The sequence below is a fragment of the Bombus pyrosoma genome, linkage group LG9 (genome assembly GCF_014825855.1).
Source record: "Bombus pyrosoma isolate SC7728 linkage group LG9, ASM1482585v1, whole genome shotgun sequence".
Classification (NCBI taxonomy): Eukaryota; Metazoa; Arthropoda; class Insecta; order Hymenoptera; family Apidae; genus Bombus; species Bombus pyrosoma.
In genome coordinates, this window is record NC_057778.1 from 2,205,272 (window position 1) to 2,233,148 (window position 27,877).

General features: G+C 36.5%; 3 protein-coding genes across 7 annotated transcripts in view; 1 reads left to right on the forward strand and 2 right to left on the reverse strand.

The window, feature by feature from the left end:
• LOC122570615 (nuclear pore complex protein Nup88) overlaps nucleotides 1-20,946 on the forward strand; it is a 71,922-nt gene extending 50,976 nt beyond the window's left edge. The window contains exons 2-13 of the mRNA XM_043733156.1: nucleotides 3,363-3,532; nucleotides 17,557-17,655; nucleotides 17,939-18,125; nucleotides 18,346-18,443; nucleotides 18,658-18,853; nucleotides 19,059-19,219; nucleotides 19,298-19,383; nucleotides 19,523-19,767; nucleotides 19,896-20,006; nucleotides 20,077-20,303; nucleotides 20,456-20,701; nucleotides 20,777-20,946. Of these exons, the coding sequence (XP_043589091.1) occupies nucleotides 3,363-3,532; nucleotides 17,557-17,655; nucleotides 17,939-18,125; nucleotides 18,346-18,443; nucleotides 18,658-18,853; nucleotides 19,059-19,219; nucleotides 19,298-19,383; nucleotides 19,523-19,767; nucleotides 19,896-20,006; nucleotides 20,077-20,303; nucleotides 20,456-20,701; nucleotides 20,777-20,840 (1,890 nt within the window). The 3' untranslated portion in view covers nucleotides 20,841-20,946. The remainder of the gene's footprint in view (nucleotides 1-3,362; nucleotides 3,533-17,556; nucleotides 17,656-17,938; nucleotides 18,126-18,345; nucleotides 18,444-18,657; nucleotides 18,854-19,058; nucleotides 19,220-19,297; nucleotides 19,384-19,522; nucleotides 19,768-19,895; nucleotides 20,007-20,076; nucleotides 20,304-20,455; nucleotides 20,702-20,776) is intronic.
• Nucleotides 20,933-24,009, reverse strand: LOC122570616. Of its 5 annotated transcripts, none has more exons than XM_043733162.1 (6): nucleotides 23,817-24,009; nucleotides 23,032-23,322; nucleotides 22,795-22,903; nucleotides 22,373-22,720; nucleotides 21,986-22,307; nucleotides 20,933-21,904 (listed from the first exon to the last, which is right to left on the reverse strand). In XM_043733162.1, exons 2-6 carry the CDS (start codon nucleotides 23,301-23,303, stop codon nucleotides 21,372-21,374), a joined length of 1,584 nt encoding a protein of 527 aa, XP_043589097.1. In that variant the 5' UTR covers nucleotides 23,304-23,322; nucleotides 23,817-24,009; the 3' UTR covers nucleotides 20,933-21,371. The 5 variants fall into 5 exon arrangements, with proteins under 5 accessions (XP_043589097.1, XP_043589096.1, XP_043589094.1 ...); XM_043733161.1 differs by lacking the exon at nucleotides 23,817-24,009 and adding an exon at nucleotides 23,607-23,732; XM_043733159.1 differs by lacking the exon at nucleotides 23,817-24,009 and adding an exon at nucleotides 23,632-23,719 and having other exon boundaries at nucleotides 20,933-21,898.
• Nucleotides 24,010-24,156: 147 nt separating this feature from the next.
• Nucleotides 24,157-27,608, reverse strand: LOC122570614 (FK506-binding protein 15-like). Its single transcript, XM_043733155.1, has 12 exons — nucleotides 27,407-27,608; nucleotides 27,016-27,177; nucleotides 26,427-26,946; nucleotides 26,153-26,353; nucleotides 26,041-26,076; nucleotides 25,767-25,949; nucleotides 25,504-25,686; nucleotides 25,226-25,442; nucleotides 24,897-25,156; nucleotides 24,697-24,822; nucleotides 24,489-24,620; nucleotides 24,157-24,406 (listed from the first exon to the last, which is right to left on the reverse strand). Exons 1-12 carry the CDS (start codon nucleotides 27,487-27,489, stop codon nucleotides 24,329-24,331), a joined length of 2,181 nt encoding a protein of 726 aa, XP_043589090.1. The 5' UTR covers nucleotides 27,490-27,608; the 3' UTR covers nucleotides 24,157-24,328.
• Between the last annotated feature and the right edge of the window lie 269 nt (nucleotides 27,609-27,877).

Below are 27,877 nucleotides of genomic sequence, written 5' to 3' on the forward strand. Positions count from 1 at the left end.
GCGTTACGTGTACCCGTCATTTCAGCGAATCATTGGGCGGATTCCCTGCATGATTTGATCCAGCTGATTTTACTATTTTCTAATTAAACGCTTCGAACACTGTCGCTTTTATCTCGAGTCATCGATATTATAACGGTGTTCTGATCTCGTCGCTTTTTAATTCAGAAGTTCGAGGGGAAAAGCATGCTTTGACTTTTTGTATCGTCAATTAGCTCGTGCAACTTAGCTTCCATTCGACTACGGTAACAGTATGATGTATATTTTACTGATCAGAATCGCGTAAAAAATCCTTAACGTTGGAAAGAAACAGATATAATAGAAACAAATAACAAAAGATCATTTTAAAAGACTTATTAACCCTTTGTATTGCGATTTAAGTATCTTATTAATCCTTTGACTGCTGGGCAAAATAGCCGAATGTAATTAAAAGCAAATGTCGAATAATTTTAATTTCTCTTAATAATTATTCCTTATATAATATATTTAAATGCAGCGAAGGTATAAGCCAACATCGTATCACGAACAATAATATTTTGTTCCTTTTTTAAGCCTTCTCCATCTATACGTTTAGCATAACAAACGACATATTGTATTTGTAAATTCCTTTTTCTCTGACTCGCTAGTAATATTTCTATGAAATGTCTTTCCATTAAACGCGAAATGCGACAAAGTAAGAGTGCATTTGCTTGCAGACATTTGATATGTTTTTTCTTTTATTTACAATATATCATTGTATTTGAATCATTCTTCATAAAATAGACTGTTTGTTTTAAACATCTTAGCTTGCTCGTACGTTATACCTTTCACGTTTCTTGTACATATTATGTTTGGATCAAACACTAGAAGAGTTAACAAGTTTATCCTTCGATGAACTTTTTTTCGTGCATTAATATTGTCCAAGAGTAAATTGAAGAACGCAAAGTCTACGAGGAATGAAAAGTTTTCTCCATATTCGAAAAAGAATAAACCTTCTACTGCAAAAAACTTTTTTTCATTTAAATCCATAACATTTCCTCGGATAATTTCTATGCTTTTCTACCGCATAAATTATTACGACAAACTATATAAATCCTATTTCAGTTACTAAAATTGTAAAGCTTTCGTATCCTTACAAAGGAAGTCTATAGCTTGTAGCCTGTCCATTCGCTAATATCGATAATTAATTAATCACAGTACAAGAGGGTCAATATTTCAGTATTTCACAAAAATCTGAACACTCTGGTATTGCGAAAAACTACTTCCATCGTTTACAATTTCTATCTTTCATCAATCGCGTCGCAAAATTTTTCAACGACTCGTTTCGACGAGGTTTCCTGTCCGCAATCTCTTTTCGCGCCAGCAATTCGCATTAATCTTGAAACTTAACAAGCACGGAATCCATTCAACGGCAAGAAGAAGGCCGAAAGGAAGAGGAACGAAAACAAAGGATCGTGAATAAGTGTGTACGTCGGATTTTAAGAAACCGTGACAAGACTTAAGACGTCCGGCTGACTGACATTTAACAGAAACGTGAAACACCGGAGTTAATGCTGCCAGAGTTGGTAACAAGTGCGAGAGGGAGAAAGAGAGACGCTGAAGAGGATGTTGCAAAGACGGGAGGGAGAAAGAGGGTCAGGGAATGGATGTGTTCACATTATACCCTCTGTTCTTTTAATTTCTTCAAAGGGCTCCTCTCCCGCGACACCTTCCTCCTTGCTTGGCAGCCTCAGCTCCCGAATTAATAAGGCGTCGACGATGTGACGTCTTTTTTCTTTTCACCCCTGGATGGGACAGCAGACAGCTACCAAAGTGAATGAGAACTCTCGCTGAGAGGATAACGGAGGGAGAGAGCACTCTCTTACTGGTACTTAACAGCGCGATGAGATGAGCTGCCGTTAATAAATGTGTTTCTAACTGCAAGAAAGCGAGAGGGGGGCTGCCTCTCTTTCTCTCTTCCTCGTTCCCTCTTCTCTAGTTTTCTTTCCTGCTTTCTCGCGTTGCGTGCCACCAAGGTCCCCAGAGAATAAGTCTTAATGAGAAGGAAACTTTTAAACGCACTAGACTCTGCCTTTTCTTCGTTGATGCTACGGTGCGCTTAGCTTCGCACTTTTACTCCCCCGCAAATCAAACACGATGGCAAGCAGAACTTCACCGAGATCATTCTCATTGAGAAACGATTTTATTACTCGGCATGTTTCGTACCAGAATGAACAAACAGTATATTGGTTGTCGTAAATGTAAAGGAAATTTGTTAGTCAATTTCGTAGAGTATTGCGATGAATCGATTTGTAAGAATAATTGTATCGAGCTGAAATCTGCTAAAAGTGAATACGATTATACAAATTCTATATTCTTATGAAAATATCTCCTTGGAAATCTCGAAATGAATTAAGTAATTGGGTACTTAATTTTACATCGTAAAGAAAACATTTGTAAAGTAGTCTTCAATATCGTATCTTAAACAGCACAGTCGGCATATAAAATACAAATCACGTATCAAAAATCAATGTAAGAAAAAGGAAAATCGTAAAAACATTCGTTTCGCTATTTAGTCGTTTAGTTTTTAACGACACACAATTTTTTTTTAAACGTCACCCTAACCAGCCTCTGTTCGTTCCCATGGTTGCTGTCGTAGGCATTGAAAGAACGATGGAAGAAGTACATTCGATACCATTGGGCCTCGTTCATCGTCTTGGCAAAAACTACCCTCGGGTAAAAAAATAATTGCCCCTTGATACACGCCGATACCCCATCTGCGGGGCTGCCAGCCTGTAATGATGTTCGCGTTCGCGAACTTACTTCGAAATTAAATATCGAGGCGAAAGAGGGTGGCGCGGCAAGGGAATGTTAAAGAGAAATCCCGACAGTGAGGGTGGTGGCAGGGGTGAAGGAGGCTTGTCGTACACCTGCCCTTTTCCCGGACCATCGTGATAAAAATCAAACTGGAAAACAAACGAGGAGCAGGATCGTATTATAAAGTTTATTAATCGATAGACGATGCGCGGAGAGGGTGGAACTGGAATTTCAGGGGTCGCCGGAAATATCTCGTTACGGATGAAAATTAAAATTGTAATACCGACGAAGGTACGAACGATCAAACTTTTATCTAATTCTACTTAACGTTTATTGGTCTTGTGCATTTTGTTCTTATTTATTTTCTTTTTCTCGATGGTAGTGAGTAACAGCGGTTTGTCTGAAAGGGATGAGACAATAATTATTCCGCATAAGAATACAACTTTTTACTGAACCGAAGATACAAATGATTAAACTTTTATATGATTCTATTCATCTTTTATTAGCCTTTCGAATTCTTTCGTTTCTATTTAGTTTGATCTTTCATTTTTATTTTTTTTATTAATTGTTATTATTTCGTATGATTTCAGAAACTTAGACCTACCGATATTCCGATCTTCGAAATAAAGAATCTATTAATTAACGAGACTGGCACGCAACTGGTATTGTGGGGCAATCTAGGCTTAGTTCTCATGGAGCTTCCCAAACGTTGGGGTAAGGATGCCATGTTTCAAGGTGGGAAAGAAGAAATACTCTGCATGTAAGTAGCAATCAAACCCAAATCGTCAACAAATGTTCTTAAAACCCCATAAAACTCATTTTGACACAATAATTCGTCTATTAAATTCGCGTATATCATGTACTTATGTATATGTATAGTGCACATAGAGGTTTCGTCGAAATAGAAATACTGGTAAACAGAAAACGTATCCGTTCATTCAGAGTTGTAGGAAAATCCGTGCAGCAAATACGCGAAATCAATCTCCGAGAATGGAGAGAGAAGTTTACAGACGAAGAAATCCGGCTCCTAAAAACCGAGATAAGGTAGACCGCGAATAATAAATCGCACTATCTGGCTTCCTGCACCTCCGTGGCTCCTGTGGGCGTCCTAATATCCTGTAATTAAGAGGGTGTTACGATGACGCCCGAACCCCTTTGGCCTCCCTCTTATGGAATTAAGGTGGCTTTACTCGGTTAGTTTTCAAAAGTTCCAGCCTCGGAAAGCACCGCTGAATACTAACCGCCTCATCAACGACACATGCCACCAAGACTACTGCCTCGTGTAACATTACCCTCCGCGCCCGCCTCTGTCACTTCTCCGCATCTTCGCGTACTCCTGTCTAATCTTTCGGGTGATTAGAACCTCGCGCAATTAGCCACAACCTTCAAGATTATGCCTCAACCATCTCCTACCTTTCTTTTTCTAATACCGCTCGCTCAATCGAATTTTTATTTTCACCAATGGTGTCATAGGTACTCTGCTACATATAAGACTACCTTGCTCGTTATGACCTTCAAAGAAAAGAGTTTACATGTATATATATATGAAAGAACAGGAATTTTTAACGATTGTTCATTGTAAGTAAGATCAGAGAAGAGAGTTTCGAATTTGGGTATGAAGGAAGAAAACATGATCGTCTAATTAAAATTTAGAATAGTTGTGAATGGCTACGTGTGTTCGGGATGCCTGTGTAATTTATCTGGCATTAACGAAAGAGATCGCAAAATAGAAGAAGATTTTCTGCGTATCATTGAGAATAAGAGAGATATCAAAGACTGTTGGAGTTATTACATTACCTTGTATACTATTCTTTAACATCATGACCGATTAGCTTTCTCATATATTGTGAAACGTGCGCAGAAAAAAGCACATCGGCTAACTCCAACAATTAAAAAATAGAAACATCGCAAACATTTTGTTGTTTAAGATTTACCTTAGAATTTACTATCGTTTATAGCGATTTTGTTTCGATAAGTAGCGATCATATATCGCTTGGCTTCCAAGAAGCTGAAATATCACTTGGCAGCATCTAGAAGAGCGGCCAGCAACGAGACAAGCGTAAGATATCGCAAGGGGACGAACGGAAGGAAAATTCAAATTAATTTGAATTACGATGAACGACGATGCTACTTAATTCAACGTGGTAAAAGGGTAGCCGTTCGCTCCAAGTTGTCTTTTGCATTATAATTTCATAATAAGTCCAGCCTGGAATAAATGCATTACCTTCCTGCCGACTTCCCGCTAATTCATAATTCCCAAGTTTTTCCGGAAACGAACGAAAACGTTTAGCCCCATGAACCGCGTGGGCCAACCTGAACAAACTGGTCAAATTAAGAGCGGCAGTTTATGCTAAAGTTTTTTCGTTATTTCACTTAAGCGATTCTACCTTGGTACCGCGACACAGAGCCGCCGTAGCGCCGAGGATCGAGGGAATTTATAAGAACGCACGCGTAACCCCCTCCGGTTAAATGTATGGCGGAAAAGAGCCGCGGAACAGTTTGTAAGAGAGTCGCGGCCATTAGAACGAATCTCAGGGATTTAATGTCTCCTTCCTTCCAGTCGGCTTAAACACAGCTAAATGGAGTTTATGCATTATTGCCCGTGAAACTTCCACCACCGTGGACAGATATTTGCTCTCTCCCAAAGAACTAAAAGTTTAGACGTCGCGTCGTTACTGCGTTTCATCCCGTTGGACGAATCGCGATGACGATGAGATCGTATCTAAAGTAGGATTCTAATTTCTAATCTTCTGCTTCATCGAAGATGTATTCTTTATCGTTCAATTATCGACAAATTAACTACGGTGTAATTATATATTTTACGTATTTTCGCGTATGCTCGAAATACTAAGCGATATTCGAGTAAATGTAGCTTTCATTCGTAAGTCACTAGACACTTTGCAAAAATTTCAAACAGTCGTTGTACTTCGTAATTTTTAATTTTGAAAACACAGTACAATCTTAGTTTCTCTTCTAAGAATATTCTCTTATACTTTGTAATTTACTAAATATCAAATTGATTTCGTAGCTTTTGCGTTAATTCGCCTGCATTCTAAATATACCAAAATCATGGCAATTATAAGTTTCGCTGAAAAAGGATTTGCATATCGATTCATGAAGAATGAAATGTGTTCAACTATAGCTTTTTATCCAAACTACCATGTCATATTTACTTGTTAATTTTCAAACTGTGTAACGCGTGTTTAATGTAATTCAAGCAGTTTCTGTAGAAATGCTACGAAAATATAATAGTTTCGATACAGTGTGCTCGGTGTCTTCATCGGCCGGCAGATCCCAAGCTTCGAAGCGTGGAAAACCGAGCGACCGTGCTTTGGATTAAGCAAATGACGGCAATAATAGTGATTATTCGGATTATGATATCAGAGCGCGAAGTGGGTTCGCTTGGACTTACCAGCAGCCACTAACTGCTACGCCACCAAATCCCGACTTCAAGACACCGGATTAAAACTATTACCACCTCGCGTTGCCTCCACTCTTCTTCGACCTCCACCATCCAAAACCTATTCTCTTTTCTCTTTCTCTCTTCTTCGCTAGAGACTTTCTCCACCTACCTTTGGTAACTTGGCTATTTCAAATGCCAACGAGAGTCTCAGATTTTATTGGCCTCCGCTATTTCACCTACTAATTGCTAATGAATTTCTTACAATTCATAATTAACGAAACGAACAATATCTATATTTCACTAATTATTAACAAGTTAAATCTCCTCTTGATACGTACTTGGATGAATAAAAAGCCCTTGCAACGACAACAATTCCCTCTAAATTTATCGAACTTATGATCTGAAGTTTAGAAATCTTTGTTTATGCCACATCAAGACTCGATTTATCGCAAACACTTTTGCTAACCGCAATATATCCTTCTCAAGACTCGTAGATAAAAAGTTCTATAGATACGATTTAACATCTTGAAGAAGCAATAACATCAAATAAATTTTGAACAACGGACAATTAATCCAAATTAAAACAATGGACAGTTAATCACCACTCTTGAAATTATACCGGAACATCAACTTTTCCTTAAATGAAAAATTTGAAAGCACGACAGGTCGCCTATCTAACTTTCACCGTAACAGTTTGCCTTCGTTAGGGGCGATAATCGTTAGAAGAAGAAGGTTGCAATTTTCGCGTGTATATAAGTTGGATCGGAGTAAGAGTAAGTCGCTGCGCAGAATCGCGAATCGCGGTATTAATTCGACAAACGGACTACGAAACCAGCGCGTTATTTCGTGCACTACCGGAAGATCGTCGCCTGTTGGTTGGCTCTCGCGGCTAATTATTGTTTTAAGGATTACCGTTATGTGTTTATTATGCGGTCTGGTAGGACCTCGCCTACCTTAATATTCGGTAGATTTCAGCTTCGGCCTCTGTACGCGGCGCACCACCAGAGAGATCTCTGCACCCCGTTTCCTGTCTCTTTCCCTCGCTCCGTACGTCGCGAACCGGCCTACGTTTATGAATAATTTTCACCTCTCGCGCTACCCACCCCACCCCAACCGCCCAACCACTCCACCTCCGACAAACGTTCCTCCGAATCGTCCCTCGAGTATTCACCTCGTAAACCCCTAATGCTGTGTCCTCGTTCGAGAGTTGATTCCAGTTTCTCTGATCCTCGCTACTCCTTGGGACGTTCTCCTGACAAAAGAAAAAAATGACGGTACGAATCTTGCTGGAATTTGGGTAGAGAAGAATACTTAATTGTAATCTACACTTTTTCGATAGGAAAATACGTTTTACGAGTCACGGGAATTTTTGAAGGTACGTTTTCTCTTAATTATCTTCGTGTACTTTATAAAAGTGTACATTTTAAAGTTTCCCCGAGATTCTAAGATTAGCGCAATGTTAAGGCAAACGTTATATTTAATATATCGAATATAAAATATAAAAAGTAAGGAAAATACAATCGGAGAAAGTATTTACGCATACATCACTGAGAAATTTAGTTTAACTTATACGTTTTACAAAGATCTGCGGAGACTCGTAGAAGAGTAGAAATTCGCTATCATGTTTCGCTTTTCTATCGAGCCTCTCGCGTGGAAAGCATCGTAAATGTTCATAATTTTTCTTCTAAACACACTTTGCGGCTCTCAAAACACTTTACACACTGCAAACTCCACAAGAGCAACGCCAAGCATTTCAAATTAATCTTCAAGTGTCTTCCAAAACGAGAACCGGTGGATCCGGCACGCGCGTGCCGTACGTGCTACGGAATATTTCAGTGGTACGCACGGGTCCGGTCGACTCACCCCTTTGGTTCGGGAAGGGCTGTTGCAGGCCGGTCTCGTATCTGTCCCGGCGCCGGTCGCGGCCACCGGCGAAAGGGGATAGGATGCGTTTATTTAAAAAATGATTTAACCTAATGGTTTTACATATGTAATCCCGATATAAAGCCGAGGCTAATCTCGGAGAACCACACGCGGTCCATTCGTACATTCGGTCGACGGGTAATCCAACGTGCTCTCGCCCATCCAGCCGCGTGTCTCCACACACCACTTCCGCATCGCCACCCTCCTGACCTGACCTGTGTTCAAACCGCCCTCTCCACCCCGTTTACTCGTTTCTTTTTTTTTTTTGTCCAACTTTTTTTCGATGAGCAAGCACTAACGAAAATCACCAGGTTTTCCAACGCACAGACCGATGTATTTTCGAGGGGTGGTAAGAGGGGCGGTGTTTGCAAAGGCCGAGCATAGGGTGCGTCGTACTCGACCGCGCGTCGGGGATGATTTAGATGGTCCCCGATGATATCCGCGCCTTTTGAAAAATGTCACCACGCCGCCGCGCCGAGGAGAAAAATATAGAAGCCGCGCGTGACCGTACCCCACCCCCTGCACCGGCCACGGTATGTGTGCCGCGCTTTATCAGCCCCCGCGGCGCGAAACTTTATTGCCGGCCGAACGATATTTCTCGTCGAATCAGCGGTTAACAAAAGAGGTGAAATACAAGTGGCGATGAGTGAAATTAGAGGATCGCTTCGTTGTAATTGCGATCGTGGTAATCCGGCGCGAACAGGAAGTTTTGGATCTCGTTGTTCGGCTGTGTTTCGCTAATCGTGCCAATTCTTTCGATAACGTGAGATGTTAGAAAAGATTGAATGGAATCCTTTCCTGAATCTCTTCTTTTTCTTTCGAATTTTTTAAAAGAAGCCTTTAACAATATAGACAAATATAATACTATAAATGTCACATCTTAAATCACACGTGATACTAATAATGATTATTATTATTACTACCTGATAAATAATAATGATTATTATTATTTATTTATGTCCTATAAGAGAAGAAGTATCCGATGCCAGAAACGCAGCAGAAATCTTGAGACTAAAGGGACGATTAGTATTTTCTAAATCCGAATCCTTCGACATTTTATTACACTGTCAGAGAGTCGATTAAAACAACTTTCCTATTAGTAATCGTCTTTAAGGTAAAAATCTCATCTCCACAGTCTCTTCTCCATGTAGAACCATAAACCACGCATATTCGAAAACTGCCCCAAGAGAGGCAATCTAATTCCAATGTTCTTTCGCTATGAACACAACAAAACGTGGCCAGCCATACGAGGCCCGCCTGTCTCCAAGATCACAAGCACGAACAATGCGGGTCTCGAATAGCTTTCCAGCTCCTTTCCCGGCACCTTTTCTCGCCGAGGTTCGTCGGCGCGCATGGGAGACACCATTCTACGCGTATACAAACGCGCAGCAGTTTAGCGCGGTGAAAACAGCAAAAAGGTACCATAGACTCTCTGCGTCTACGTAGAAAAAACACGCACTTAGGTAATCGCGGTACGCCTGCGGGGGCAGCTGCGACGGTTCTTCTAATCAAAGAATTCCCAGCCGGAACGCCGGTGGAAAATTTAAATACGCGAGACGCATTCTGTGGTCGTCTGCGTCGTCATTGTCCTGGACGTCGTCGTTGTCGTCGTTGTCGTCGTAACGAAATAAAACCCCACGGTAAAAGAGAGACATCTGTCGGTTCTTTTAATTACCGTGGTACGTGTGGCCCCAGCTAGAGGCTACCGCACCGTGGACCTTACATTTTCCTTCCTTTTCTCTTCATCCCTTATCCCGCACCTGTCCTTCTCTAGCTTTCTCTCTCTCTCTCTCTCTCTCTCTCTCTCTCTCGCTCTTTCCCTCTCTCCCTTCTTCGTCGACGAGCTTTTGTTGCTCCCTTTCCATCACCCTCGCGTCCTTCGTTCATACTCTATCAGATCTGGCTCGTTTGCATGATTCCGCCGCGTGGTCCGAGAATTGAAAATTCGCCTAGAAAGTCTTTCTTCCTGATAGACGACATTAGCATCGTTAGGAGCACGGCGAACAACTCGATGTTGGAATTCTGTTGGTTTAAGAAGTTTAGCATTGATAGATACGATATTTATTTTCAAGTGACAATTCGATCAGATTCGATCAGATTAATCAGTACGTGGTTACGTTAGAAGATTGAAAAGATTGTAGGTGATTTAGGGGTTCAATGGAACGGGATCTGTAATTCCGCTGGAATAAAATACGCCACGATTACTGTCGCACATTTTAGAAAATATTGTAAGTAATGTGATCTATGAAGGCTTCCTATGGTAAATGCTCCAAATACTACTTCTACGAGTCAGTGTATACGAACAGCATCGATCATAAAGATTAAATTATATTTAATTATCCGCCAACAATCATAATCTCGTTCGCTTGTAAGAAGAAGAAATTATAATTCGTTATGTGTGTATTCCTCAATCTGAAGGACACTCTCCATCTCTCAGGACAAATCTCTAAGGACACATCCATCGATAAATCTGTCCAAATCCAAATACAGAGACAAATACAGGCCGCAGAAGCAATCAGCGAATTCCTGAAAACGTTTAAAAGATAAAAAGCCGACATCCTTCTTATCTCTTCGTTCTCTAGCTACAGTCTCCCCCACTTTTCTCAACCTACAACCCATTTCTCCTCTCTCACGTACTTCTATCCTGAGCCTCAGGGTAGACAATCCAAGGAGTTTTTAGGTTTAAGAGTCGCTGGATTTACGATTCAAGTATGACTGGTTGGGATGGAGCGGCGGCACGTCGCGGCCGGAGGATCGAGAAACAAGGCACGCAGGACGAGCCTGCAAAGTAGCGGCAAGGAACGCCGTTGGAAACCGATGGCCGCGATGAAAGCGCGACGCAACCTCGAGGATTAACGGGCTTAGTTGCCGACGCAGGTGTCGTCGGGAAGGAGAACGCAAGCGAGAGCCGGATGAATTACGACAGGAGCGTCAGCCAGCCCAGCAGAACGTTGCTCGTTATATTTTGCGTAACATCCCGATTTTATGGGCCACCCTCACACCATCGTTCGCGCGTCTTCCTTCACCGTGGCCCATCCACGCGACTCGCAACAGAGACGCCAAATATCCTTCTCGCGGATCTGGCTACTCTTCGGCCGAGCGCAGTAAAACGTCGATAGATTTACACCGTATCTCTGCTAACAAGCAACGCGTCGTTCTTACTTCTCTGTATGCAAATTCAAATTATTTAAATTTCATTTCATTACTTGTATTAATAAAAATGATCATTCTAGATTCTAAATTAGATTCGTTCGCCTGAGTATCGCAGCAAATACGTTACTCGAGATATTCTTGCACATTGCGTTCATTCTTTCGCGCATTTACATTTTTCGTAAATACACAAACAGTCGCGGTTTCGTTTCCTTTTTACCAACAGACAAAAATTCTGATTGTAGAGGATTAATTTAATTTAACACATTGATCGCCATAGAAATTTGGTGCCGGTGATAGATCGAAACGATTCAACAGATAGTACGCTGTAATATCTGATTTTTGTAAGACATTTCGTGAAAATTATTACGCTCCTTTTTGACAAATTCTTATTATAATCGGTGTAAAAAAAATTCCCAATGATCGTAGCGACAGTGAACGTTTATTCTTACGCCATAAATCATTCTTATGGCAAATTATAGAAAATGATCTGATTAAGAATCCAGTCGGACGAAAGTCCAAATGAAACGCGATCAAAGTTTTAGCCGAGCAGGATATCAATTCGACCATAGGACCCGGCTAACCGAAAGAGAAATCCGGTCGCGCGTATGAGCATTAATGGCTTTATAATCTAATGAATTTTTAGGTTAAGCGGCGAAAAGGCCAGCGGGAGATCCGGATAGGTTTTTTCCCCGGGATTTATTGCCGAGAAGGAAAAGATGAAAGCGGGAGAGTTCACTTATCTCTCGTTCGCCGTTACCTTCAGACCGATGCATCCCACTGAAATAGATTTTGATTTTGTTCGTGGAAAAAACAAGGATCTAAAGCATATCTGATAAATAACTGATATTTTAAAAATATTATTAATATCAGAGGAAATATTTAATTCCGGTTTTAAATCAGAAGGAGAAAGGAATGTTATACTACCGAGAAATTATTTTTTTTTTTCACATCTTTTTAAATTACCAAAGTATGGATTTTTTAATATGTACTTTTTCATTGAATAATCAACATTTCCGTTCGCGATATCGAAATCAAATTAAAAACTCGATCACATCGGCAAAGTCTAATACCATCCTAGATGCACCGATTATCTTGTTTAATCTGCTAAAATATTTTTTCTCTTGTAATTGCTCGACCTTAGAGGACGCGGAAAAAGTCAGAAGCTTCAAGCTCTCGAAGCGGTTGAGATATCTTTGGTAGAAGAAGCTGCGGAAAGGCGCGTGATAATCGTGCTCGAAAGTTTTTGCGTAATACTCGAATGATAGAGCGAAGTGTTCATTAGAGAAGTGGTAAGATAGCAACGACAAATTAAGTGGAATATTATGTCTTACAATGGTACTTACATAGCGTGGCGATTAAGTATTTTTCCCCGCCATCTTCGAATTAACAAAGCAAAATTAATAAGTGAAAATTTACTTCCATGTTATATCTATACGTCGTTCACGTACCGAGGGCCACCAGTTATTGGAAAAGTTAAACGAGAATTGGATGATATTCTCAAAAAAGACGGCCTACAGTCTATTAAAGATGCAATTGGAAAAGATGCGAATATTAGATGAATAGTTTAACTTCGTAACTTGTTAGTTTTGTAATGTTAGATTAGTATATTAAAAATATGTATATTTTATGCAAACGATATTATTTTTTTAATGTTTAATTATTACAGTTCCTATTTTGAAAGTCATGTATATCCTGATACGTGATATTGACAATAAAACAACGTCTATGATACACGGCATGCAATCTTTTCTCATCGATTCTTTGTGTAACATTTATTTAAGTAACTGAGTTATACAAACATTTTCATTTTAATTTATTTTTTTTTTTTGTACAGTTATTTAGTACATCTATTTAAAAGCATTAGAATACGTCTGTTGTATCTGATACGTTACAACTAATATATTTTATTTTGCGACCTGTGTTCGGGTCTTACGTATGCTATGATTATAAATTTACTTCCATATTATGTAAACATCACATGTTTGATCTAAAAAAAAAACTGGCATTTACATCGATAAATGAGCGTGTAATTTTAATAAATTTGTACAAGTCGATTCCAAACTCTCAGGTCTCCAGTTTTTGACAGAATTTTCTTGGAAAATTTTCTTAGAAAAGGAGAAGGCGATCCCAAATTTCAAGCCTATACATATGTAGTAGGTACTTAATCGACATCAATGTTCGAGAAGAAAGCAGAGCACTTAATTCCGCTCGGTGGTCCCGTAACGACGTAATATCGTTCAGTTACTTGGAGTATTTTTATTACGTTCCCACGGCGGCATGGTACATAAGGGAGGAGGGTGGCTAGGGCACAGACGACAACGGTAGTCGAGGGGGCGGTTTGCAGGGCTTAGGAAGCTATGCTCACGATATAACGAGAGCCATTATGATAAGCGGATGCATAGATTAGACATAACTCGTTAACCCGGCTGTATACGACGTCTACGATGAAAGACGAGGTATCGATAATCAAGAATGCTTCTATTTAATAGGAAATCAAGCAGCCTGTGTCTTACAAAAGGGTGCAAAAATTCTTATCGACTTTCTAAAAATCTGCAATGTTTGTTTGTGATTTATTATTATAGAATTGAATTATTACCATACGTAGGTTGGTGTCTTTACAAAACTTTTAACGGGGAAGATGTTATAGAGATAAATGACAAAGTCTTTAATTATAATCGGAGAAATTAAAACGAGAACACGTAAAATATTGTCTGCAACAAAATTTCGTTCTTTACTTTCGATTTATTTTTTCATATAAAAATATCCCCTTTCCTGGTTGCACCACTGTAGCTCTATAGCAACAACCACCCTATATGATAATTCTTCGCTAAAATATTCTTTTCTATTTAATGAAAAAAAGAAAAACTCTCAACCGCTCGGCACTCTTCTTCTCAGAATGCAAATTCGAAAAGTCTATTTTATTTGGATTCGTAATAGAGAGTTAGGAGCTTGTCGACAGTAGTATTTTTATCAGACAAATTTGAAGACAATTGAACGCAGCCAGGCGGGAGAAAAGCGAGGAAGTGAACAAACAAGCTTGGTAAATTATCGGGGGAATACGAGTAGGAGGGTTAAGCGGGGTCGGTGAAAAGCCACGACGAAAGCTTGCAGGTAACTTAAGCGCACAACTGAAGGGAAATACGACGGAAAAGTTTCTAGAACAAAATGATACGACACTGCGTAAGATCCGCTTTGAAGTCAGGTCCGCGCCATTCTTTGTACAAATTGGAAGGAAAGCGCGGCGTAAAAAGCTCCGCTCCGCCCGGAGGTTAATACGTTTATGTAGGAAAAATTATTTTTAATTTTTTCTAGAACCGCCTCTGACGAGAGAGAAGTGTACAAGCACACGGGCGCAAGGGTGTGGCAGAATGCGCGGCACCGCCGTGTAAGAATTTCTTAATTAGATTCGAGCAGCTGCCCTCCGCGCTTCTCTTTCTTTTCTTCCGGCCAAGAAATTCCCCCGTAGCTCCGCGATAGTTGACACAGCGGCATACTAGTCGACGCGTGCTTCGCGTCCAAATATTCGAGCATTATTACACATTTTTCTCCTTTGAGATAATAGACTCTGTCAGATTTGTAATTGAGACTCTAATGAAACCACATACCTAAGAATATGATCTCGCAGATTTCACGCTCGAACCGGCTACCACGCCGCTGCGCTTGAATTAACAGCGCTGTAAGAGCTTGCGACGAACCGATTGCCTCGTGCGATCGAATTTCAAATCGGTATATCGTAAAATAAATTATAATTCCTGGTTGCAGGACTCGTTCTCCTTACGTAGGACATGATAATTGATCCTGATCCCGATAAAAATCAGACAACATTATGGAAACTATTTACGAAAGCTTCGGATGAAAGCACCGAATTGACAGTTGGTCGAAAAAATCGGAGATAAATCGAATAACTTAAAGTCTAAATCTGTCGCTTAGCGTTAGTACCGAGAATGTCTTGTCTCGGCCCATTCATTTAAGAATCGTTACCGCTCTCTTCTGAATCGAGAAAGACCAACTGAGGAACGGAGAGGCACGATGAAATTTTGGCATTTAGAAACACGTAAACCGGTTAGCAGCAGTTGGTGGGGATAGAGAACACGTATGGTCCAGCGCGACCGTGGTAGGGGTAGCCATAAATTTTGATAATACCAAAATTGTGACAGAACGAAGAAAAATCCCCGCGAGGCTGCGGTGCAAAGTGCGAATAAATCGTTGCGTGTGCCTTTGTCAACGAAACATGAAAGGTTGGGCGTGCAAAGGGGTAAGAGAGAGAGGTGGCCGACCCAAAGGGAAAAACCGAGCGAGAACGACGTGACGCGAACGGAAAGGGTAGGGAGAACAGACCGAGGCGCTGGGGTTGACCACGTCGTCTGGTTTTCGACCGACTCTCTGTCTCTCTCTCTCTCTCCTTCTCTCTCTCTCTCTCTCTCTTTCTCTCTATGCGTGCGTGCGTACATTTTTATCAATTATTAAGAACTGTGGCGTGCTTTTGCAACCGGGAGCGTTGGTGATGGTAAAGTTGCTTTCGTCCTTGTCGCTGGTGTATCCACTGTAACCAGTCGACGATACCCTATGCCCATCGATTTTTTGTTTCTTTTTCCAACGCTCTTCCTCCTCCTCCTGCTTTTCCTCGTCTCACTGTCCCTTTCTTTCCTCCTGCCCTTTTTCTCTCTTCCCTCCGCTTTTCTCTCGTTCTCCATTTGCGTCAAACCCCTTTCTCTCGCTTTTTCTGCGTGATTCTCTCTTTTTCTTGCCCACCCCTCTGCACGCTCCTTGCCTGCCTCTGGCCAACGCTGTGCCGTGGACATTAATAACGGCCACGGCTAACCACCGTCAACCCCTTTTGCCAGCGTTACCGTGTCCAGCCACGGAAAGTGCGAGAGTAATAATAAAATATACGAAATGTAGGCGACCATCGTCGCCGCTCGTCCCCGGCTCGTCCCCGGCTCGTCCCCGTGAAAAACAAACACCGCGACACGCTTTGCTGTATTCCTTTCGTTATGCCGCCTGGGGTACGACGATCGTGAAAGATTAGGGTAATTTGCGTTAAATAACGACACGTCGGGATAACTAAGCAAAAGGCCGACGGGGCGGGACGAACCTCGCTTTCGACACTTTTCTCGGTGTTCGAATTAGAGATTTTCCTCCCGAGGATTGCGTTTAATTGTCAAGGTGTCGCTGGTCCTGACAACAACCACATAAATTGCGAAGAACGCATTTTTCCAGAAATGAAAAGAATTCAATGTTATTCAATTATATTCGCAATGAAATAATAAGAGACACGCTTGTCCGTATTATTACTGTTACTATAGGAAACGAAATCATATTTAACACATTTTAGTTGCTTCTAAGCTGTATTAATCAGCGATGTTGTTAAATGTTAAAGTACGATTATATTACTGTACCTAAAACATCATGAAATTGCTATTGTAGATAGTTTATTTTTGATCGTGAGACTGAACAAGTAGAACAGGTAAGACAGTGGCCAGACAGGCAGCAGATCCAAAATGCACCGTTCATCGAACATTCGATACCTTTTATTTATTTATTTATATTAGAAAAAGGCATCAATAAATACAGAAATTATAGCATTTTCGTCGAAAAAGAAAACATCTTTTTTAGGTATAAAATAAATATTATATTTGCGTAAGCAATACGTTGAAAATAGCAAAGTGAACCTCTTCTATGCAGGTAAAACATCTGCCATTTCTTTAAACGTCTTAAATATTTTATTCGAACGATCGAAGGTATTCTAGCGAAAGAAATTGTCCACTTGGGAAAAACACTGGAAATTCATAACTTTGAAATATTTTGCGTCGCTTGCATAAAAACAATTAACCATATCGTAACCTTATGGTTCGTGCAAAAAATTACACGTGGACAATAACGAACCTTTTAATTACTGTTGACGAACACATGGATATACGTGTATCGTACTTAACTTATATCTGGCAGACGACCGTGCACAACGTCAACGACGTTACTGGGAGATGCCCCCGAAAATTCATAAACTTTTCTGCATTGGACAGAACATTTTCCCATGTATTTAAATTTTAACGAGGACACGCCTAAAGACGGATGGACAAAGTGTATAAAGACGAGACCAGTTAGAGGAAAAAGAATTTTTCGTGTGCGACTTTTAAAAACTTTTCTCACGAAACTCACGGAATTTTTTTAGAACTTTGAGCTTAGTAATATTGAATTCTGAATGCGAGCTTAGCAAGTCACGTCCAATTTATCATTATGTAAGACATATTTTATATAACAACAATCTTTTAATAATAAATATATAATGTTTTCTTACTTTTTAGTGTATACAATGAAACGATAAACATTCGGAAGGCAAGGTGGCATCCAGGATCTACAAATGACTCTCATTTGCTAGTTCTAACATCTGAAAATACATTTCGGTAATTAAGAATTATTCTTACACAATAATTCTGATAAAATTCCATTAATCTTCTAAGTCTGCTAAATATTATTATATACTTGGATTAGACTAACGTTTCTTAGCTTCACGTACGTCGCGAGTATAATTTATTCTTTCCGTCTAATTTTAGTCTTTCGTTCAAAATTTCTGAAATTTCTCGTTCGTTTAATCGTTAATCGAACAATAAGTTTTGTACGGTTGGCTTAAAATATGCCAGAAAATATCTTAAAACTGATAATAAGTATAATTTCATCTTCTGCCAGTTTATACGAATGCGAAGTGGGTAATAGACCAAAGTGTCTAAAATCCTGGAAAGTTGGTCGTGTACCATTTGGCTCGCCATCGAGGATACCAGACTTCACATCTTTGGGTGACATAGCGGTGGACTTTGATTTCGCAACGCCTACTCTACGCAGGCCAGAACTGTTTATTGGCAAAGACATCACCAAGGTATAGTTCTAAGACTAAGGAATGTTATAAAATAGCACTAAAATAGTACTGTACGATGCAATAGATTGTAAGCATTAGTTTTAGATTAGAGGTAAGAATATGCTAAGTGCAATAATGTGTTGTAAAAATCGAAAGTTCGTCCAAAGCCGAGAGGCACGGACTAAAATAAATAATAATAATAGTACTATACGAAGTAATTTTATCGAGTATTATATTTCAGGATAATGCGGTTGATTGGAATCAAATTGAATGGCCGATTCTGGTTCTACGTGGAAATGGAGAAGTGCTTATTGTTCGTGGAGATATTTTGCACAATGTGTACGTAATTATGTGTTCCTTTCGTCCCTGAAATTTCTACCGGTATTCATATTAATTGATCGAACTTTTTACATCGCGTTATCATCTTATTTTTTTATATGGGTTTAGTCCTTTTTGGTGTTATCATATCATAACATTGTATAAAAATTATAAGAACTTCAATTTCCTCCTCGATGTAATAATTCTTTCACGTGTGCTTATTAATTTGATTAAGTCATGAAAATCCAGTGGTATCGGGATCACTCTCTATGTATCCTCCAGCCGATGATAATTATGGAATAGACTCGTGTTCCATTATGTGTCTACAAACTACACCGCCGATAGTGGTCATCGCTATGTGTACTGGGAAGATTTATCATGCGATCTTGTTGAAAGAAGAAACGATCAACGACGATGATAACGATAGAACGGTGAGTGTTCTTTTTAAGTTGTTCCTTGCAATTTGTTTTTTACACTTACGTAGTGTTTTGTAATTCGTAATCCAATGAATCTTCTGTGTTTCGAAATTTGCAGATTCATCGAATCATACATACTAATCTTTTAGGAGAAGATATTTCTTATAAAAATTTGAAATTAATTAATTCTCTGTATTTAATGAATATTTGTGGCTTTCAGACTTGGTCACAGTATGGTTCGACTTACAATTTTCACACACCAGAGGATGCATTATACGTTTATGAATGCGTGGAAATAGATCTAGGTCTGTTTTTCGCAGATAACGATGAAAAATATAATTGTCCGATACATCTTCACGCTGACAAACATAACAAGTCAAGGTAAGTTTTTATAATTATCTATTCCTTTTATAATTATTCCGTATCCATAAGCGTAATAAATATGAAATTTATTTATAGGTATTTCTGTTCTCACAATGCTGGAATCCACATGATCACTTTGCCGATGGTTTCTCAGTTAGATGAATACATAAATGCTTCGAAAGGTAAGAAAGATTAATTTTTCGATTAATTTACATTTTTGATTCTGTTTATTTTATCGAGCTGCAGGAAAAACCCGATGTATATTTATTAAAATTTACTCTGTGTGGTCCGAATACTGTTTCTGAAAGTAAATTCTTTCAGAAAACGAGGATACATGTTTACCATCGCTATCGAATCAACCCAGTTTGCAGTACTTAATCTGTAGAAGAACCAAGCACACAGAACAGAACGAAGCTACACCAATTCTTGGATTTGGACTATTGCAGGAGCCATGCGTTTTAGTAGCTTTGTTACATACCGGTGATGTCGTCACCCGTTCTGTTATCGATCTTTACTACTTTCCAGAGATCGAACTTCCAGAGCTTATAATTGACAAAAAAAAGAAAGTGAGCAATCTATTTTTTTCTTCAGTTACTTAATGACCATCCTATATATTTATATCATACAAACTAAACAAAACATTCTGCTATTGTCATGTAGAATTTAATACTACATAATCTGATATAAATTATAGGTAAACAAGGAGACGTTCGACGTGTACATAAAAAGGTTGCTGAAACGTGAAACATCACAACCCCTTATCAAAATTGGTTCGAAATCTGTCACTCCACGAGAATGTTTACAGGTATTAAATAATATAAATAAATAAATGATTGATTTCAATGAAAATAAAAAAAAATGATTTCCGTAATTAGCTTTTATATCACGCCACGGATGTCTTTCGTAAAGAATATTTTGTCAAACATGATACAGTGAGGAAAGAAATCGGGAAGAAAATGCGTGCGTTGAAAGTAATAAAAACCCAGTTATTAAAAGAATTAGATACTTTGCTAGAAACAAAGAAAAAATTGCATCAGACTGCTGAACAGTTGGCTGAAAAGTATGAAGATATTAAAGATGAGCAAGAAAAATTAGCGCAAAGGTAAGTCACGCAATTAGTCTGAACTCTAAATCATAAATCTTGTTAGTATTTCCGATTTTTAAAAAAACGTGTTAACAAAACATTACACCGTTATGATTACTATACCGATAATATGTTACAGTAATTTACTATGAAAGCTTATGGGTTTACAGAGCAAAAGAAGTATTACGACTAGTGAATTACAAGGAACCGTCTATGACTCCTATTGAAAGAGCAGAAGCAGAGGAATTAAGGAAAATGGAAATAAAAATAGAAGAAATGAAAATCAAATTGCTAGAATTGAAAACGAAATCGGAGCAAACTGGACCTATAGAGAATAATGAAAGCACTGGAAAGAAAAGAGAAATTGTTTTTAGAGGTGATCAAGAAAACGCCATCAAAAACAACCTGGGACAAATGTGTGTACTGTTATCGTATAATAAAAATATATTAATTAGATATACAGTAAAAAATCTGTTTCTTTTATTTCACAGGGCAAAAGATATAAAAGAGTTAGTTACAGAAGTTAAAAAGTTGGAGGAAGAAGTGAGTATATAAATTGAATGATAAAGTGTATTACTATCGTTATTTGCAAACAATTGTAAATTACTTTACCTCAAAATATAGGATTTTCGTATAATAAAAAATGATTTTATTTGCAAAATAATTTATTACACTACCTATACATTTGTCCTATATCAACCACATTATTGATATAAAGAATACTTCCAATAACTTCTCGCTTTGAATGTCTCTTTTAAGTATTAATATAGAAGAACATACATATATCAGATGCAATACAAACGATATCAACTTTAAATGACGAGATATTAAACATTATCGTATTACTTCAATTTCAAGTACATTTATCAAGAAATTAAATTATTAGTGTAATTAACAAATTAATTGTCAAATAAAATTAAATAAATTAGCAACGTTTCTTTCAATAATTTTATCATTACACTTGTAAAAACAATCGATTTGTTTCAAAACCGTTTTTGGTGCAATTTTTCTTAACAAAGAAAAAATCTTACCAATTTATCTGCATGTTTTTTGTATAATCATATTCCTTCGACCACAAAGCATTGTTCAAGGCACAAAAATATAATGAGAAACATCATTAGAATCTTCCATAACTTTTGACTGTAGCAATTTAATCTCAAGTCTTAACTTTTCTTTTTCCATTTCTTGTTTTCGTATCTCGTTTGAATAACAATTGATCTGTAACTTTAATTTGTCCTTTTTAAGTTTTAACATTTCAGTTTCGTGATACAGTTTCCCTTTCTCTGCACGAAGTACTGCCAGTTGCTCCTGAAGTAACTGATGACTGGCTTCGTCCGATAATATTACTTCCGATGTATCGACATCTGCTTTTAAAGTCGTTGTCGATTTTGAACCATTTATTTCGCTCTCAGGCCCACTATCAGGCTCTGCTTCGGCATTTGTAGCCTCTTTCATGATCCAAATCCTAGAGTCTGTAGATTCATTAAAAGTATTTGGTGACGATTTTGCAGTTTGGTGTGACTGAGGTGTAAGAGATCTAGTTTGTTGTTTAGGTGAGGTAGATGTTCCCTTTATTTTTTCCATGTCAGTAGTAGGCTGGATGGTTTCAATATCTAAAACTGACACATCATGATAACATAATGTCACATATTCTTTTCTCCAAAAATAAAAACATTATAATTACAATTAATTATAATTACCTCTGGTACTGGGAGACTGGCTACCATCTACATTATGTGACAAATGATTGTTACAATAGGTATTAAATTCTCTCTCATCTACGAAAACAGAACCATCAGCGTTCACGATGGACTCAACAATTACAGATGGATCTCCATCTTGCATCACTAACTCTCCTACAATTTCACCGTTTGCTGCTATAATATCCCCGTCATTATTTGTTCTTAATAGTTCACCTTCTGTTGTATCAATTTCATCCACTACTTCTTCTTGAGTTAATTGACCACTGTAGGAATCATCACCATCATTTCCTTCGCTTACTTCCAATTCTGTTGGTAATCCCTGAAAAATAATTTATTTAATAAATATACTAATGAATTTCGTATCATGAAATTTAACTGTCTCACATCCTGTCCCCAAGGAGATTCTTGTTCCTTTTTTATCCTTTTTATCGTTTGTGCAATTTCATCTTCAGATTCAGAATACACTTTCCCATCATTGTTTCTCCCTTGCATCTTCTCTATATCGTGAATTTTTTTAAACAGTTGATATGCTCTCTCAGGTGTTATATTCCTCTTTTGTTTATTAGCAGCTGCTATATTAAATAAATCTTTGGAGCGAAGTATCTTGTTTGTTCGTAATCGTACATATTCTTTTAATCTTTTGCGATCAATGTGTAACTGCATGAGATCTTGTACTTCCTGCTTAATTTCGCCGCATAATTTCCTTTCTTGTGGAAGATTCTTAAACAGTTCCTAATAAAAGGAAGATAGAATCAAATACACTATTACAAAACTTAACTTAGTATCATTTTATTACTACTATTTACCTCTGAGATTTCATGATTATGTTCATTATTGACACTAGTTACCTCTAGCTTTGTACCATCTTTTGATGCTCTTAACATAATATGAGCAGGGCAATTTGTTCTTATCGATCTAAATAAAACAATGATATTTATAAAATATATTTGAAGATATGAATGTGTTTTTTTATATCCATTTAGTAGGAAAAAATAATTATTATAGGAATCTAATTTCAATAGTATACAATTTTATAAACTAACTGAGACTGTCTTCTGCCAGCTCCACGTGGTAAAAATTTCTGACCGCCATAAATACATGCATATTTGACAGAATAATATTTTAAACGCTCGCTTATTGGACGAGCAGTTTTCATATGAGCTCCACTAACTGTTCTGCTATCTCTTCTCCAGTAGTGGACCAGACTACGCTTTGAGAACTTCTCCAGTTTATGTTCTAATTCTTCGTAACTATCAAACATTTCTCCCAAATGAAAAGATACATCCTCATCTTCCACAGTATTTATATCCATCATAAAAGTGACAGTTAACAGTCTATTTTATAAATAAGTATATATTACTTAATTAATAGAAGAATAGGTATAAAGTACATTAGAAGGTTATTTGTATTCATTAGTATTCATTTTCGTGTCATTTTACAGGAAATAAATGTTGCAAAAAAGCGAGCGTTCTAAAAATCTAAATCGAATCTTGTATAGTCGTTAAAGACGATGTATTATATGTTAAAAATAAAATGAGGGTTAGAATATGTTGGGACAAATGAAATAACATCATTGAAATTATTGTTTGCATTATTGTTTAATTCGACTTCTACTAACGAAAAAAATCTCTCGATAGCAATACATTTGAAGCAAACACATTGTTTCTCTTATTCGAAACTTTGAGGTTAGATCTCAATTTGATTGGCGTGGTAGAAGCCAGGACGACGAAACCGTGAATACAGCCAAATAGAATTACTCAAGAGCCGGACAAAGACGGGCGGGATTTTTTGTCTTCTACTAATTTTCAATCTTTACAGTGTGACTTACGTCCTGTCATATTTTTTGTAGCATTTTTTCTATAATATCTATATAATGTTCTATAATATCCAATTGTTACAAAAACCTGTACCTTGATTTTGCGCCATTTCTAATGCAGAACAAGTGACTGAACTACAGCGCAACTGTTGTAATTTATTGCACATTCAGATATTTTTTAGATTTAGGGTAATTTAATCCCGGTCACAAAATAATCTGCCAATATTTCTCACAAGCATAAATTCATTGATTATCCTTGATATCAAATAAACAAAAGTTATATAAACTATTATAAAACATAATAACCTATCATTTAGTATTACTACTATAACAAAGTGATAAGTCAACGATATATTCAAAATAATATTTATTGATATTAATATACAGATTTTTTAAAAGAATTCTAAAATGTCTTCAGGTGGCTTACAAATTTCTAGTTTACATGAAACTTTATCTTTTGCTATTTTTATACATAAATTTTTGTGTGTTTTCAAAATAGAATTATAAACCGAAGAATATAATTATTAATGTAGCCAGTCATTATCATCTTCTGTATCTATGGGAGGAATGGGTGGTGGTTCATTCTGTAATATAGAAGACACCTATAGAAAAAAATGATTTAAAATACATCTGGAATTAAAATAGATATGAATAAAAATAATTATATAATTATTTTTTTAAAACCTGTCTGAAGTCAGAAATTTTTGGTTCTGTATTGCTAATTTTTGAAGCATCAGTTTCTGTATTATTAGTAGGTAATTCTAATTCAACATCATTAGTTTCATCAGTATTATATAAAACTTGTAATGTAACATTCTAGAATTATATTTTCATTAAAGATTATAAGGAATAGTATATAAGTATATATGAATTAACTTGTTCATATACTTACTTTTATTGTAGTTGCTATTATTGTTCTTATATAACTTATAGAGTAGTATTCGTCTACAAATTTATCTGATAAAATGTGGTAAATTCTATTCATTATATATTTGATTTCCTTGTTTTTATTATTATTCTAAGAAACACAATCATAAATATTAAAATATATAAAAAAAGTATAGCATAAGAACAGTAGATGAAAATCCTTACTTCATTTACTTCTTTAGAACTTGCAACTTGCTCAGTGGTGCTGCATTCCTCAGAAAGCTTAAGCATTTTGTTTTCTAATACCACTGCTTCTTCCTTATATCTGTTATTAAGTTCCTTCGCTTCTTCTAAATCTTTCTTCATGTTACTGAATGCAATATTTGCATCTTTTAAAGATATTTCTAATTCTTTAATAGTTTTGTGCAAGTTCTCATTAATTTGTACTAAAGATTGTTTCTGAGTTTCAAGATCTCTTACTTGTTCTGCATAAAAAATTGAACTATTATATAACCACTATACTGTTGTATGACTAATAAGAGTATTCATTTTACCTTTTGATTCATTTAATTCTTTTTCCAATATGCTTATTCTCTCTCTCATTTCATTTAATTGGGTGAAATTATCAGTAGCTATATTAGCTATATTCTTGTATGGTTGACTAACCTTTTCTTCAGACGTACTCATGGCTAACAACATTTTCAGAATATTATCCAAAGCCGTTTTATCTTTTATAGGAGATGTAGCATTTTGAAGTTCAAGAACATGAAACTATATATGACACATAATAGTATTTTGATAAATAAATGTAAGTTCTTCAGCATATATGTACCTTGTCAAGCACTTTTTGTACATTATCAGCTATCTTAGACATTCCCATTCTGAGTTCCGCATTTGTCATTCGAGTTTCAGACAATAACATATTTAACCCTGGATCTATTATTGTTGGTACTGTTGAAGTTACTGTCTGTGACTGTAATGAATATACCTGACCATCCATGGTAATAAAGTTTGGCTACAATAAATCTGCATGTTAATAATACAAGATAATTATCAAGTATAAATATATTTTTCAATACATTTAAATTTATATACTTGTATTTGCGTAGGAGACCATTGAGGAGTAATCACAGATGGATTAACAAAAGATTTGCAAGCAGTATTTGTTGTTGATACATCACTTTTTAGTTTTAATACCTTATGTGAATTTTTTAATATTTCATCTTCAAATTCTGCTGGAGATTGTTTTCTCTGTAATTCTTCTTGAAATGATTCGACCTAAGATTACGAGATTGTAAAATTAAATCAAAATATAAATTAAATTTTGCTGCAAATATATTATTTAAAATTATGTTAAACATTTACTTACCTTCTTTTGACGAATCGGTTTATATGGCATGTCATCCTACAAATATGTTATTCATTATTGACTTGATTCAATTACATGTACATATAACTAGACTAAAAGCACTTGAGTATACTTCAGTATCTTCAGAGTCAGTAGTAGTAGATGGGAGTTTTGGTAATATAGATTGTCCCATTTTTGCCATTCGTGATATAATAGAAGCTTTACCACTTGGAATTTTATGCAAATGGGCAGTTTCCCCAGGTGTTTGTATATCTACTACTTGTACTTCTATTAAGATATCTTTCTCCTTAGGAAATCCTGGTCCTAGACTAATCTATAAAACAATCATGTTTAAAATACATGTGCATTTACAATGTACTGTTGCTTATTAAAACCTCATGTAAAACCTGTTTATTAGAAGGCACAAATAATATTCTTTTTAATCCTTTAACACTTCCCAAAAGTGTTCTTTCCCAATTATCATCAATAGATATTTCTACTGTCATTGTTTGAAATGTTGTGGGAATGTCTTTAAGAGGCTGTGTTATTTCCGTTACAATGAAATATTTAATGGATATATTGTCTCCTTCTTTTACTGTTACATCTTTATTAACTGGTGATAAATCTTGATAAAGTACATTTTCTATTCTCCCATTTTTTGAAAAATATCTTGCTAAACCTACTTCTCTTGCAAATTCTATGCAAATATCATTATTTTCAAATAAAATTGACCAGTTCTCCTTATTGCTATCATAATAACTTGAATAATTTTTTGGTTGTATTATATATAAAAAATCTGGTGTTAATGTGACAACTGATACATGTTCTTGTTTGCTTTTATATAATACAATTTGATATATTCTTGTTGCAAGATTTCCTGTAAGAGCCATACCAAGCTTGCCAATTGAAATGTAAGCCCCATTTTGCCTATAAGTAACATTAATTATTACATATCCAAAACGGACAATTAAAATAAGAAAATATACTTAAACTCACAATTTGAAAGCATGTACTGCTTTAGCTATTATGACTTCTGTTTTGTTCGAAATTGTTTGAGTCAAAGTACGGTGTGTATTTAATTTTTTAGAAATTTGTTTTGTCGAAGAGCAACTATCTAATGTCTTAGCTTGTAATCCAAAAATAGCAGCCAAATTTGATCTAAAGTAAAAAATACACATTTATTCTAAGCATGTCCTTGCAATTGCTAATTTATTGAATTAAAATTAAAGAAACCACAAGAAAAGAATAATGTTAAATTCTATAGTGGTTATAAACTCTATAACCTTCGTATAAATATAAATTATATTTTGTACGAGTCATACCCAATTACATTTTTTTAATGTTATATATTAATACAATTAGTAGTTTATGAAGAAAGTAAACATACCCTGCTGCTGGCATAAAATCAGATTCATCATTGTCTCGTAAAATTTTATCAAGATTCGGTACTTGAACATTTCCTACATTCATGACTATAAATTAAATTTCTTAAATAAGAATTTTTTCTGTGCACTAAAAGAACAACGAAAAATATAAACTTAAACTACCTATAAACAGTAAATGACACTTTGTTACGTACAAACTACATGACTAATAAAATCAACGACAGGTGGCGTAGTATTTTCTATTCATAAAAGTTAAAAAGTTACAGCGTCAATTCTATAAGTAATGTAAAATCTTTTAATAGTTCATTTAGAAACAGATACAGATATTAATCACGTTAAAATCTGACTAATATGAAATATTAAAATATACATAATAATGAATAAAATTACAATTATAAAAATTTATATCCATTACACTCTCGATACAGTATTATAAAAAATATAAATTTATTGTATATATTCTATGTTTTTTC